Raw genomic sequence first — 15,408 nt, 5'->3', positions numbered from 1 at the left:
CATCAATGTATGAAGAGATTTAGTGGGATAAAAAAAAAAACTTTTGAAATTGCTATTTACTACTGCTCACCTGTATAAACATTGAGGAAAATACATTTATATCTATTTAAAAAGTTTTGAAAATATTGAATTGTATATGAACAAAAATCTGCTTTATTTTACTTGAGTCTGGAAAAATTAAACAATTTTACACAACTATTGGAGAAAAAGTCTCCCATATTTATTGTTATTGTTAGATTATACTTATTTTAAAAAATGTGCTTCTCTTTGTAACTTACAATTATCATTTTATAGTTTTAACTGTGCTAAAGTATAATAATGATACCTACTATTTTCTTTCAGTATCTCTACCGAACACTATGCTACCACCCCCAGGATACAGACCCCCATTGTTATATCCTCCTAGTCTGGTTCCTCCTCCATACAGTGTACCTCCACGATTTATACCACCTCAGGTGTCCAAACCACTGTCAGAACATGAATTTTACAGAGAAAAGAATAGACTTTTAAAAAACAAGTATGTACAATGTACAACAAATGGGACAGGTATTTTGTTTTACACAGGTTAAACTAACTTTTTAAAGAATAATCATTGTATGTCTGATATTAGAGTTAAATTATGGCAACTCCACTGTTAATACAAAGAGTGCTTTAGAAATCTCGTATTAAATTCCAAATCATAACTATTTAGAGCATATGAACCTACTGTGGAGTCATTATTATTCTTTGGATAACAATTTTTCGTGGTTTTAGTGGGCACAGGTATCAAAACTATTTAGATCATATACTTTGGATTCATTAAATACCAATTTTCGTGGGTACAAGTTAACCATGAAGTCATGCTCAACAAATTACACACTTTCTATAGGTTTTGTATGCAGAGATTTACAAAACCACTAAATCAAATACCAAAGAAAATCCAAGTTTCAAAATCCTCAAAAATTGAAACCAATGAAAAAAATTACACCACAGTATTAACAGTTAATTTCTTTATACATATAGATATAGGAAGATGTGGTGTGAGTGCCAATGAGACAACTCTCCATCCAAATAACAATTTAAAAATTAAACCATTATAGGTTAAAGTACGGCCTTCAACACGGAGCCTTGGCTCACACCGAACAACAAGCTATAAAGGGCCCCAAAATTACTAGTGTAAAACCATTCAAACGGGAAAACCAACGGTCTAATCTATATAAACAAAATGTACATTCGTGAACAACAATATTACACCAGACCTGCATGTGCACCACACAATATTTTATTTCAGACTATATATAGATAATACACTCCCTACAAAAACTAAACAAAACAAAAATATCACAATGTAAAACACAGGAATGAACTAAAAAAAAACAAACTTGTTGACTTCTTTAGCTCAAAGGGGAAAGCAAACGCCCCAAGAACACACATTGGAAGTTGATTATTGTGTTTATAAATGAAGTTATTATAGTGCAATGCATGTGTGATGGAAAAATGTACACAAATCCACACAATTATAGTTATATTGGAGAAGATTGTGAATATCGGTTTTCATCATGTTCTTCATACTACTATGTAGATACATGTTTGAGTATTGACTTTTTTTTATTATTTAATTCTTATTTGTTGTTTTTTTCAGTCCATTAGATGATTACACAAGACCACCAATAGAAAAGGAAAAAAAGGAAACTAAAATAGAATCAAGGTCTAAAAGTCCAAAACTCAACAAAATATCCAAATCTTCAAGATCTAGGTCAAGGTATGTTGTTATATGATACTCCAAAAATAATGTTTTCAATACAAAATCTGAAATTAATGACACATATTCAATATTTCTCTCAAAATAGAAGGAATGATTTTGTTGTAACAGTTATAAATTCTATTGAAAGGAGTAGGTTCAGTAAGACCCCTTTTTGGCCCAAAAATATAGCAGTTTTACAAAATTGTGATAATTTAATCATGAAGCTATTTATTGGAAGGTAGAATGATTCTGCTACATAAATATGGGCTGTTTTTGACAATACAATGCACATATATGGGGTACTAGCAACATAAAGTCATGCTAAATTACTGAAATCTTCACAAAATTAGCATTTTAGTTAAATTTTAGACGGTTTCTGTCTAAAATGAAAGTGGCCGCATTCGTGTTCATTCATAATATTGAAATGCAAGTTGTATATGACGATAATACATAATATATATAAAGGTTCAGGATGAACACAGATTCGGCCACTTTCATTTTTGACAAAAATCATCTGAAAAGTGATAATTTTTGGCAAATTTGATAGATTTTTCATATTTAAGCTTGAATCTGAGCGTTTTTAATGACTTAATCAGTTTAAATCTTTCAAAAAAACTAATTAAATCAATTGAAATAGACACTTAAGTGTTTAAAAAGTGTCTAAAATATTTCGTCAGATGAACTTGAAAATTGAGGCCAAAATCAGCCTTTACCAGACCTACTCCTTTGTTGCTAATTCCTTTCATTTTATACATGTAAGTCACATATTTGAAAATATCTATATATATACAAAGATAAAGAAAACTGAAATCGTATTCTGAGCTTATTATCTGTGCATTGATATTTAAAATGCACACTTTCTTCTTATTTTTAAATAGGATGTGCTATATCCTCAAAATATAAAGACATTTGAATATATTTTTTTTTCTTTTAAGTAAAAATGTGTTTTAGAAAACTATTTTTTTTTAAATTTAAGAAAGTTGAATTGTAAAATATTATTTTTACTTTGTACTCTTTTAAGTTCACCCACAGAGGCTTGTTTAGTGGATCAGACAAGGTTTTACTGTCAATCGCTATCCTATGGCTTGTTTAGTTGGTCAGACGAGGTTTTACTGTCAATATATAGGATAGCGATTGCCATTGACAGCAAAACCTTGTATATAGGATATCGATCGCCATTGACAGTAAAACCTTGTATATAGGATAGCGATCGCCATTGACAGTAAAACCTCGTCTGACCTTCAAACAATCCCCTGTGTTTCACCCCAAAAATAATATTGTAATGTAATAGTTTGATTGATTGATTGTTAAGGGTTTTAATGCCACTTTTGGTCTAACTACTCGTGGACGAAGCAGAAGGACATGATGATTCCATTTAATAAGGTTTACATACAAACCAAGAATAGAATGTACATTTTATAAGAAGAATATGTCCCCCAAAAAAATCATCTTGATAGTCCATTTGAATGCATTGTATTATTACAAATAAATTATGTGTTAGTTTATGTAATTTGATTCCTCTTTTTTATGTTTTTCAGATCAAAAACCCCCAAAGCAGTTTCAAGAGATAAAAAGTCAAAATCACGATCTCCACCACCAAAGAAACGTTCATATTCAAGAACTCCACCTCCAAAGAAACGTTCATATACTAAGAGTAGATCACGATCACCATACAGGAAGAAAAAGTCATTTTCAAGATCACGTTCACGATCTTTAACACCAAGGAGAAGTAGATCACCAAGACCTAGATCCTTTACACCAAGACCAAGGTCAAGGTCATGGACACCTAAAAAATTCAGGGGTAGATCAAGGTCGTATACAAGGTCACGAACAAGATCCAGAACTAGGTCACCAAGATTTAGAAGGAGGACATATTCCAGATCTCCCCCATTAAGACGAAGGTCATATTCTAGAAGTCTAACACCTAGAAGAAGGTCATTTTCCAGAAGTCCACCACCCAGGAGGAGGTCAAAGTCCCCATTTTTCCGAGGAAGACCTAGATCTCCTGGTTATTATGGAAGGGACTGGTCACCACCGCCACCATACAGAAGTTACAGGAGTCCACCGCCCAGAGGATTCTCCCCACAGAGATATGGTCCAACACCTTATGGTTTTGGGGGAAGAGATTTTCCTGCTAGGTGTGTTAAGTTCATCCAATTACACAAAATACATATTCTTTCAATATCTGTGTCATTGTTACTAATTGTACATGGCTGATCATTACATGTGTTGTATTGGATCAATCTTGTTACCACCATTCAAATACCAGTAAAAGTGGTTTAGGTTCTTGCAATCTATTATCTACACCATACACTGCTCTGCATAAGGTTTGGTTTCAATATTTTATTTGGCCATTTACACAAAAAATAATTGGATTTATAAAGATGCCATTTCTGTGCGTCTCAAATTTACAAAAAAATGACAGTGATCAAATATATAAATTATGAATGGAAGATCTCATCATATGTAAACCATATAGAGTTCAAAAGTCATTTGAGTTTTTCAAGGCATTGACTCTATTGAATAAAACAGCAAATTCTTAAGTGCCAGATTGTGAAGTTCAAAATCAATGGAATGTTGGAAAATGGGCTCAAAATATCTGTATGAAACACCTTTTGTCTTCAGTCCATAAATAAGTTGAGGTAGCATCCATGAGTTGTTCTATAAACATGCATTTAAAAAAAAGCAGAAAACAAGAGTGAGATACAAACAAAATAACAGAATTAAAAATGCATAATCTTGGTTACCTGAACCAGTTGTAAATGTTCAAAAAGAAATAAAACAGAAAATAAAATACATAACAAAAATGCAAACTTAGAAGACCATCCATCAGAAAGAAGTCATAGTGTCATCTTTTTTTGATTCTGATCTTAATTGACCAAGATTGTCAGTTTTCCTATGGAATGTCATGGTTAATCTAGGCACTAAGGCTTCCACCTCCACAAAATAGCCAATAATACCGAAGGTGGCCTGAACAGCAATTAATCAGTCCAAACAAATGATTGGCCACCACTGTCAAACAGTACTGTGGATTCATTATTATACTTTGGATGCCAATTTTCATGGATTTCGTGGGTACAGTTGACCCACGAAATTAAATGTTTAACAAATGACAAATTTTCTTAATGCTTGTATGCAGACTTATTCTAAACCACAAAATTAAATATACACGAACATGTAAGTTTTCCTTAATCCTCAAAAACTGGTACACACAAAAATAAATGAATCCACAGTATAAAAAAAAAACCACTTTTATGAAAGTGTATAACAAGTTCAATAGCAGCAAATTTATAGTCAATACAATAGTCTGAGTAGACGCTAAAAATAATCTAACTAAGACGAGATCACTTACTTTTAACAATGGTACCCAAGAAAAATATCTTAGAAACTCCTTGTGAAAAGAGAGTATAAGACCTAGACAAATCAAATGTGCCAACTTGGAGCCAGAAAATTCTAAATACATGACAATATGAGAAGTGATGAATAACAAATGAAAAGGAAACAATAAGAAAATTACTTCTGACTTGGTAAACGTATATAAAAAGAAAAATGGTGTGTGTTGTATAATATGCATACTTATACTTTATTTTCCTGCAAGCATGACCCTAATCCTATTGGTTGGTATTCTTTTTTTAGCTGTATAGATCTATGTGAAATATTGTAAGCTCTTTGTGTCTGTCTTCTTTCCACCTAAGAGAGTTGATTGATTTATCATTTCAACTGTTGAAACCTTAAGTCCAAATTGAACCAAAGAAAATATTTGGAAGGATCTTTATACAAAAATGTTCTTCCAGTTTGGAATTTCTGAAAAACAAACACATAGTGGCAAATTTTAACAAATATCATTTCCTCTAAAACTACAGCGCAAAATATTTGATTCTAGGAGATAAATGATTGGAAACTTTTGCAAACATCCCCTATTGATTAGGGGCTTACTGTGGATTCATTAATATTCTTTGGATACCAATTTTCGTGGGTACAGGAGAACCCGAATTCAAATGTTTAACGAAATACAAATTTTGTAAGGGAATGAGTGTAGACTTTGCCAAAACCATGAAATTAAATATCCGCTAATATGTATGTTTTCCTCAAACCATGAAAATTGGTACCCACGTAAATAAATGAATCCACAGTACATGGTGTCACATACCTGTAGATTTGATTAAAACCCAATAAAATCCAGAAAATTAAGTTTTATCTATTTCTTTGGATTAAAATAGTCAATTTTAACTATTATATGTAGAAGAGTCATTGAAGTCGTTAATGATTCTCATTTTGGTTCTAAACCAGAAAATACAGGTCAAGTTCTATTTTGACTTGATTTTCATGTTGTATTGATCAACAGTTTCTCAGCTATTGCAGGGGCGGATCCAGCCATTTTAAAAAGGGGGAGGGGGGTTCCAACTATATGTCCCCATTCAAATGCATTGATCGTCCAAAAAAAGGGGGGGTTCCAACCCCGGAACCCTCCCCCTGGATCTGCCACTGTATTGTTAGAAACCAGTAAACTTTATTTGGTCTGTAGAATCATTGTAAGGTTAATATATAGATATTGGTTGATTGGGACCTGATTCAAAAAAAATTCTATCTGCCATAAGACCTGTCAAGAACTTTTTAAAAAAGAAAATTGACTTTTCCAATGAAAATTGACGTAGTAGAACTTTTTATTTCAAACGACAGCTTTCATCTGAAACTCTCATTGATAGATTGGTGTTAAACGTCACTTTATACACTATTTCATTGTGGTCAGCTTTTATTGGTGCAGGGAGCCATAGTGCCCCCCCAAAAGAACTTTGAATTTTAATAGGAAAACTGACATTCCTAGCTAAAGTTAATTAGGATTTGAATCACGTGCACTTGCCCGGAGTGAAATTCTAACTCATAACCTTAGTATTGACAGGCTAGTAATACAGTAGTTCAACTACTCCGATAAGTCCTCACAGAGGCCCCCTTAAAATTTTTCAACCTATTATTCAAACACATTCAGTTATTCAATGGAACAGTGTGGCACAATACATCTTGTTACTTGTATGGGTTACCAGAGAATGAATGAGGAAATATTCCAAGATTATGTAGAGAAGTATGTTTTTCTATTTGTAGGTTTGACCAGAGAATTTATGAGGAGATATTTCAAGATTATATAGCTAGATATGGTCTTCCTCCACCCCCACCCCCACCCTCAGGACAGTTAGAAAGGGGCATGTATTATGATACAAACAAAGGTGTATATAGGAGAGGATCCAGATCTAGGTCAAGGTCACCTAGAGGATCCAAACGTGACAAGCCTAGGGATCGTAAAGATGACAAATATTCTAAAGGTAGAGACAAAGACAAGAAAACAGATAAATCTGATAAATCTAGTAAGACAAAAAGTAAAAAAGATGATGACAAATCTAAAAGTAAGAAGGAAAATGAAAAGTCTAAAGGAAGAGAGGACAAACCCAAGGAAAAGACTAAGGACAAGGATAAAGAAAAGGAAAGCAAATCTAAGGATAGTAAATCCACAAAACCTGTTGAAAAGACAGAATCAAAATCTGAAAAGACAAAAGAGACCGATAAGAAAGGTCCTGAAAAGAAAATAGTGAAAAAAGTGGTAAAATTAAAAGATGGAACAATTGTAAAGAAAGAATCACTTGCACTTAGATTAAAAACAAAGGGAGCTAATCCAAAATCTCCTGTGAAAGTTGCTAAAGTTGTAACAGCTAAAGCAGCAGTCAGTGAAAGTGATGACAAATCAACTTCTGTAAATAGATCAGGAGCTCTCAAGACAATTCAAACTACAGAAAGTATTAGAAACTTACCTCAAAAGGAAGCTCTGCACTCAAAGAGAAGCAATTCTAATCTGATAGAAATTAACACTCAGCATGTTTTGCCGGAGTCGAAGAAGCCTGAAATCAAAGAATCAGATGATGAGGAGCCTAAATCGAAGCTTGTTGATGAAGCGAGCAAACTTGAACCTATGGAAACTGAACAATCGAAGATGGATAAAGAAAACACCGATTTGGAAAATAAAGATGGTGCAATAAATGGAGAAGGAAGTGATCAAACTAACAAAACCGTTGATAAAAAGGAAGAGGTTCCAGCAAAAGAAGTCACTCCTGTAAAATCTCAAAAGAAGGTTAAGGTCGTGAAAAAAGTTAAAAAGGTTAGAAAACTTGTTGATGTAGAGGCTTCACAAAGTGATTCTGCGTCAGATTTAGAAAAGGTCAAATCAAAAAAGAAAAAACGTGTTCAGGAGATCAATGAAAATAATGAGAACTCTGAAGATGAAAGTCCAGCTAAAAGAATAAAACATGATGCTGAAGAAGATATGGAAATTAACAAAAACACTTCTAAAAGTGAAGATCAGCTGATGTTATCTCCACCTGAATTGTCAAAATGGGAAAGGGAAGATTACAATGAAGACAAATCACCAGATCTCAGGGACAAACTCAAAAAGAAAACAGAGAAAAAACCATTGCCAAGGTTGGTATATAAATCAGATGTCAATCAGAACTCAAAAAAATCATTTTGGAATCTTCTAAAAAAAAAAAGTTCTAGTATCAGGGTGTTGATATGATCACATATTTATTTATAATTTGTTTATGGCTTACGATATCAGTAATGTTCAAACTATTTAAATGATGAAACTTAACCAATAATAGCTCGAGAATCATGAAGGATCGATTAATTTAATTCAATTAAACACTCAAAATGCATGAATTCAAAAATGTCTGAAAGTAATTTCACTCCACTTGCTATATAGCTAGGTTTCTTAATAGTTATTCTATTAACGATTCAAGATGAGCTTGTTAAATATGCTATGAAATCAATAGACACATAGGAAAAAGGAGATATGAGGTTTTATGTCAATGAGACTGCAACCTTACACAAAAAAACAAACATGAAAAGACTTCTTGAGGTCTAGATATGGTCCTAACAATAAGTAAGGTATATAGATCAATTATCAAGCTCTCACCTGCACAGAGTCTGTAAAAGTTGTTAATATAGAAGTTGTGTTAAGCCTGAAATGCTCATTACTTTTATGTGCCATTTGGAGTAATTAATTATATCAATCGTATTTTGTATATAATTCTATCATTACTAATTAATCCTTTTCATATTACAGATCCATAATTGAAAGTGCAGAGAAAGCTATAACACAGAAACAACCAAAACCAGCTACAGTTGCCTCTGCTGTGGTGCCTGCACACCCTCAAAAGAAACCCACGGTCCATGACCGATTACAGAAATCACCTGTTAGACAAAATGACGAAAGACACCGTAAATCTCCAGTCTCCAGTGATCATAATAAAAAATCCCCTGGCCAACAAAAAAGAAGAGTTTACATGGATGATAATCAGAAACAGAATCAGAAAGATGACGATGATGGTCGAAGGGTACTCAGTAGGGAAAACTCCATGCAGATTACAGTCTCTTCTGATAAAAATGAAAAAGAGTGTGAACGAGTTCACAGGAGAGTTTCAGAAAGTGAAAAGGTAGATAAACGTAGGGTCTCAGAGAGTGAAAAATCAGATAAGCGTAAGGTAGTGGGAGGAGAAAAAAGTAAAATTGATGTCGCTGAAAAATCAGAGAAAATAGACAAGCAAAAATCATCTAGGAGGAATGAATCTCCAGAAAAAGAAAGTAGACAAAAAGTTTCAAATAAAGTTTCCACTAAAGTGAAACAGACAATTGCAAAGAGTGTGAAAGATAAGAAAAAAGAAAGTAAAGATAATGAAAAAGTGAAAGATACTGATCAGTATGAAGGAGATAAAACAAAAATGGAGAAAGTAAACGGACAGGAAGAAAATACCAAAGCAGAAAATGAAAATCAGATTAAAAGGAAAAAGTATGAGAGGAAAGAGTCTGTTATTGATGAGTCAGCCTTTGTACCTGATTATAATGAACACAGTGATTCAGATGTTGAATCTGAAGGCGAAGGATCAAGCATGGAGGAAGAAAAAAGTGATAAGGAAGAGAAGAAACACAAAAAACACAAAAAAGAGAAAAAGAATAAGAAGAACAAAAAACATAAACATAAACATAAAAAGAAGAAGCATAAGAAAAACAAAGAGGAAAAGGAGACTACTAGTAAAGTTGAATGAAAGTTCATTCTCATCATTGGTGCTATTATTTAGGAGAATGTGATAGCTAACATACTTTTAGTGCTAAATTGGGTATTTTTTATTTTTTTTAAGTTTTTTAATCTGATGCCTACGAAATTCATTTGCAGTTTATAAGGTTCTTCAACAAAGGATTTGGGTACATAAATTAGAAGAGAGTACTTACAGGAGCTCTTTAGGTCCATAGTAGTCTCTTTTGGTGGAAACCCTCTCTTGTGGGATATGATTGAGTATGGTATGTTTGATTTTGGAGAGAGTCAAAAAAGATTTGTGTGGACTGTATAATTGTTAATCAGTAAAATGATGGATGTTGTTTAAAATCTGTTTCTAAAACGAGAAAGTTTGACTGTTCATTTACCTGAATATATCCAAGTTTTGTATTCCCCTAAGATTGTATTTTAACAGGTTTGCAGTTGCAGAATAAGAGTGATTTTAATGATAAGTTCTTATCTTTCTATTGATCTTGCTTTTGGTTTGTTTATTTGATATTTCTGGTTATATTAGAGAAATAGTCTGTACATACTGTCTTTGAATTGGCTTATTATTCTAATAAGGATGTGTGTATAAAGTTCTTCTGATCAGATTAGCTAGGTATTTTATATAGGATCTGGTTGTTTTGTTATGGTCAGTATTGGTCACTTGTGATTAAAAGTGAATTTGTTTTGTTAACTAAAGTATTGATTTTATTCCCCAGCAAAACAGTTGGCCATTTTTATGTTTCATTTCAATATTTATTCTTAAAAAAAACCATGTGCTTGTCAGCTAATCTTATAGCATGGATTCCTATTTTATGGTACATTTTCTATTTTGTGGTGCATTATGGGAGTGAATGCTTTTGCCATGTATAGTAGTGGGATAGATGTAAATATTGTTCTGAGTTATTTATAGAAAAAAACAAATCATTCATTCCTATAAATAAAAACATTTGTATGTATCGTAAGTATATTGTAGGTAAAGTGATTTATTTAATCTGAATTATTTAAAGTGGGAAAAAGATGAAGAGGTCAACCTTTTATTATCAATGTGTTGTTTTAGCCTTAGGAAACATTTGGTTTTATAAACAATCTGTGAAAAGGAAAATGCTAAATAACTTGTTCTTCTAAAAGTAAGCTTTGTAACAGTTATTGTTTTATATACTATTTGAGAACATATGTTTGGAGGTATGAATGTAGAATATGAATATAATTTTTAACATTGATAACCCAAGGTGGACAGTATACATTCATGTAATTTGTATGATAAACCTTTTTTGATAGAAATTTTGTATATATATTTGTAAATACTAATGAACTTGTACAGAATAAATAATTAAAACTTCATATGATGAAGTTTGTTAAATGTACATTTACAAGTACATATGTTTTGGTGTAAATTTGGTAAATCTATTTAATCATGAGTTACATGTCAAGTGCACATATAAGCTATAGTAAGTAATCATTCAGGACCTCTTTTATCATGTTTTTCAAAGCTGTAAATACTCATTGCAAAGATATCTAATTGTTAAACTTCAAATTAAAAATCATGGTATTACAAAATCATAGATTAGCAAGGGTTTCTTAAGGGGCATTAAGACTTATGTTTTTTTTTGTTAAGCCATTAATTTTAATGACATGTTGCAAATATGAACCCAACTGTTTTGATTTTTTGCAGAACCTCAAATTCTCTTTGAAGAAGAGTTTTTTATAATAATTATTCTCTTCAGAATCCTGTTTTTTTAAATCATTCAACTTTTTATAATTGCAGTAAAAATGTGTGTAAAAATTATTGTTTATTCAGAATTGAAATATTTTCTCCATTTTATAAATGTATAATTGATATGAAAGAGAATGTTTATGAGTAAATTGTTGCAATAACTTGATACAGGTTATACCTTTGTCATTGATTGTGTTCATATTAAATGCAGTGGTGAACTGTCAATAAAAATGAAAAAGAAAATTTATTTTTTGTTAATATTTGTTATATCCTGCTATGTGAATTTTGACATTTAGCATTATGGTCCACGTTTTACTTGCAAAGCTCAAATGAAACAACCCGTGGGGCTATATCTCACATTTAGCATCCATTTGTTCATAAGTTTCCGTCTGTCAAATGTAAGATTTGGGTTTTAAATTATTGTTTTCCCAGTAACGATAACATAGAAGCTGTAAATGGTGTATCATATATTAGCAATTAGCCTTTAAAGTCACGAATTGGTTAAGTGTAACTTTTATTTATGTACGTATCGTGAGGTCCTTAGGTGGATTTGATGATAAAATTGCCTTCAAAACAAATATGTTGATTGTAATAACTTCTATTTCATTTTTATTGAGATATTAAAATATTGAAACAGGTGTAATATATGAGATGAACTTATGAACTTCAGATACACTCAATTGCATCCGACTTAAGTTACAGTTACAATAAAGAGAAAATAAACACTGATTCATAAGGCCAGGATTCTAAGTTTGTCCTTGAAGGTGTAGTATGTTGTGCAATGCTCAGAGTAAGACTGCAAATACCGCATTGGCTTAACGAATAACGAATTGTATTGATTATCATAACTCCCCTTTTGGTGTTGTGTCTGTTGTGTATGCTTTCCCAATTATTGAAAGTCTCTTATTATATCTACCAACTAAATGCAAATAAGACTGAATGTGATTATGCATTACTACATGTATTTATGTTATACAGTTAGTGATTGTTGGTGGATAGTAAACATAGTAATCGCTAGACCAGTGGACTTCTTAACCTTTGTATATTCAACGACTTCTAAATCAGCGAAACTTGAAGACAACTTGTAATATCTGGAGTGTGACTGTCTATTTCTGTGGTATCATTGGTTTCTTTTCTAGATCAGAAGTGGGCCACGTATTGTTTCAATGTGTCATTGGTGTCCCTATCAGTTCGGGAGTTTGACAGATTGTTGCGATTGCATCATTTGTATCAATGGTATCAAAGATTTCTGTACCAGGTCGGGAGTGTGACGGATTATATCAATGGTATCAATGATTTCTGTACCAGGTCAGGAGTGTGACGGATTATATCAATGGTATCATTGATGTCTGTACCAGATCAGGAGTGTGACAGATTATATCAATGGGATCATTGATGTCTGTACCAGGTCGGGAGTGTGACGGATTATAGCAATGGTATCATTGATGTCTGTACCAGGTCAGGAGTGTGACGGATTATAGCAATGGTATCATCGATGTCTGTACCAGGTCAGGAGTGTGACGGATTATATCAATGGTATCATTGATGTCTGTACCAGGTCAGGAGTGTGACGGATTATAGCAATGGTATCATCGATGTCTGTACCAGGTCAGGAGTGTGACGGATTATATCAATGGTATCATTGATGTCTGTACCAGGTCAGGAGTGTGACGGATTATATCAATGGTATCATTGATGTCTGTGTCGGATCAGGAGTGTGACGGATTATATCAATGGTATCATTGATGTCTGTACCAGGTCGGGAGTGTGACGGATTACGTTCATCTTTTCTACCATGTCTTCCCATTTCGTTTATTGTTTGCGATATTCAGTTATTTTGTTTGATTTTCCTTCATATTTTTGTGATGTTGTTTTATGTACAAGTATCTGTCCATTTCTTAATTTTCCTATCAAAAAGAGGAAATTAAATTTAACTTTAAGACAATATTTTATGAGAAAAAGTGTGACGGTTAGATTTCAAGGGTTATATAAAATGAAGGAAATAGAATGCGTCACAAAGAAATATTTACAAGTATAACTATTATCAGTTAATGCCTTAGTTTTCAAATGCGGTAAATATATCCTTTTGTCAGTATAAGTCAATTATGTTAAATAGCTATTTGACAATTGCAGTCTTCCATTTCGTATTATTTAATGTACTGAAACCATTTGAAAAAACGAAATTGATGATCCCAAATTGCGACGGTATACACGCCTTATCCTATATCACAACAATGAGAAATGTGTCGAGTTGAGGCATTTTACATAATTTTTAGGTATTGACGGAATTATTTCGCCACGATTTGATTTAAATGAACATTGAAGACCATATAATACCAGAAATTGTATAGTAATGTTATTTCAATATACGAAACTACCGCATAAGTGTTGTTAAATATTCATTTAAGATGGTTAACGTCAAGAATAACTTGATATTCTTTACACAAGTTAAAATTCGTTGTCATGCAGTCCATTGTCGGATTAGTGGAATCATTTTCATTTTAACCAAAAGATATAGTATACAGATTGGGAAAATTTCACTTATAGATGACAATTAAAAGGTGTAATAATAAAATCCGAAAGATAAAAGTTAAACTAATTGAAACGTTTTTCGCCCGGTCACCATGCATGGGGTCTATTTTCATTGAAACGACAAAGTATTGTCTATTATGTGTCATAGAGTCAACAGTCAACAGATTTGTTTTGGGAATGAACATTAATTGCTAAATCCAAAATTAAATTTTGTTAAAAGACATTAGCCGTAAACACCAAACATTTTGATTAGAGTTGCTTGGTTAAAAGCGGTAAACAGAAAATAATTGAATAAACGACCATACAAAAATATAGGAGAAGTTAAATTGAAATATTGAGTTCGATGCTTACGGCTAACGTCTTCTCTAAGACATAAGCTGATTGTTTGTCTTGTGTACCATCTCAGAATATTGTTCTCTGCTGTTTATTATGTGTCACAGTGTAAATATGTTTGTATTGCAATATAATATAACTACTGATTTAATAAAGAATTAATTCATTCGTTTATTGTTAATGCGTAATATTAAATACATATATGTAACTTTAGATAATATAATTAATGTTCATTGTTAATATAAATCTTTTAGGACTTGTCTGTGTCATGTAGATATAAATCCATTATTGGATTAGTTACCTAAACTTTTCTAACCGAGTCCTCGCTTGGTTTAAACATTGTTAGCAATCAGAATTTCATAGCACTGTTAAACTGAAACCAATTTTTAAACCAAACAATAAACAATTCAGTAGTCGGTTTCACAAAAAAGATACGACTAAAATTGATAGTAAGTATTCTGTCAGAATTGTTTTTGACGTACGATAAATCTTAGTCGTTAGTTTTCTTTTTAAACCAACTGAAACCGAAGCACTGATATTGGCCTGAATGCAAAAATGCAACAAATTCACCTACGGTAAACCCAAGGACTTTCACACAAATGACAGTAAACTTCAGATCAACAATAAACCAAATCAAAACTATAAACACATGTAACAAGACGATCAGCATGCACATAGAAATTTATGTAAATATCCTCACAGAATAAACCAAATTACTTATCACCGAAAAAAATATACAAATTTCAGGTCGAATAAAAAGGTTCAAGTTACTAAATGCTTGAGAAAGTCAGGTGTTAATATAAAAAAGAAGATGTGGTATGATTGTCAATGAGACAACTATCCACAAAAAGACAAAAATGACACAAACATTAATGTTGGTATTTTTCCCCTTCAATTTCTAATTACTAGTAAATATCTTAATAACCTTTATAACTATGTTTAAGTGAAATATTTTTTGATTGCATCTTGTCCAGAAAATGGTAAAAATTTATAGAAATGGCAGTAATTGGAATGTACCATTAA

At 32.1% G+C, this 15,408-nt stretch overlaps 1 protein-coding gene across 1 annotated transcript in view; it reads left to right on the top strand.

Annotated features, from left to right (window-relative positions):
• Nucleotides 1-11,767, top strand: part of LOC134726692 (E3 ubiquitin-protein ligase RBBP6-like) — a 34,634-nt gene extending 22,867 nt beyond the window's left edge. Inside the window, exons 15-19 of the mRNA XM_063591107.1 lie at nt 343-517; nt 1,622-1,741; nt 3,262-3,861; nt 6,824-8,188; nt 8,832-11,767. Of these exons, the coding sequence (XP_063447177.1) occupies nt 343-517; nt 1,622-1,741; nt 3,262-3,861; nt 6,824-8,188; nt 8,832-9,810 (3,239 nt within the window). The 3' untranslated portion in view covers nt 9,811-11,767. The remainder of the gene's footprint in view (nt 1-342; nt 518-1,621; nt 1,742-3,261; nt 3,862-6,823; nt 8,189-8,831) is intronic.
• The last annotated feature ends 3,641 nt before the right edge of the window (nt 11,768-15,408 follow it).

Source organism: Mytilus trossulus, chromosome 7 (genome assembly GCF_036588685.1).
Source record: "Mytilus trossulus isolate FHL-02 chromosome 7, PNRI_Mtr1.1.1.hap1, whole genome shotgun sequence".
In the NCBI taxonomy this organism is placed as follows: domain Eukaryota; kingdom Metazoa; phylum Mollusca; class Bivalvia; order Mytilida; family Mytilidae; genus Mytilus; species Mytilus trossulus.
This window is presented reverse-complemented; position numbering and strand designations above follow the sequence as displayed.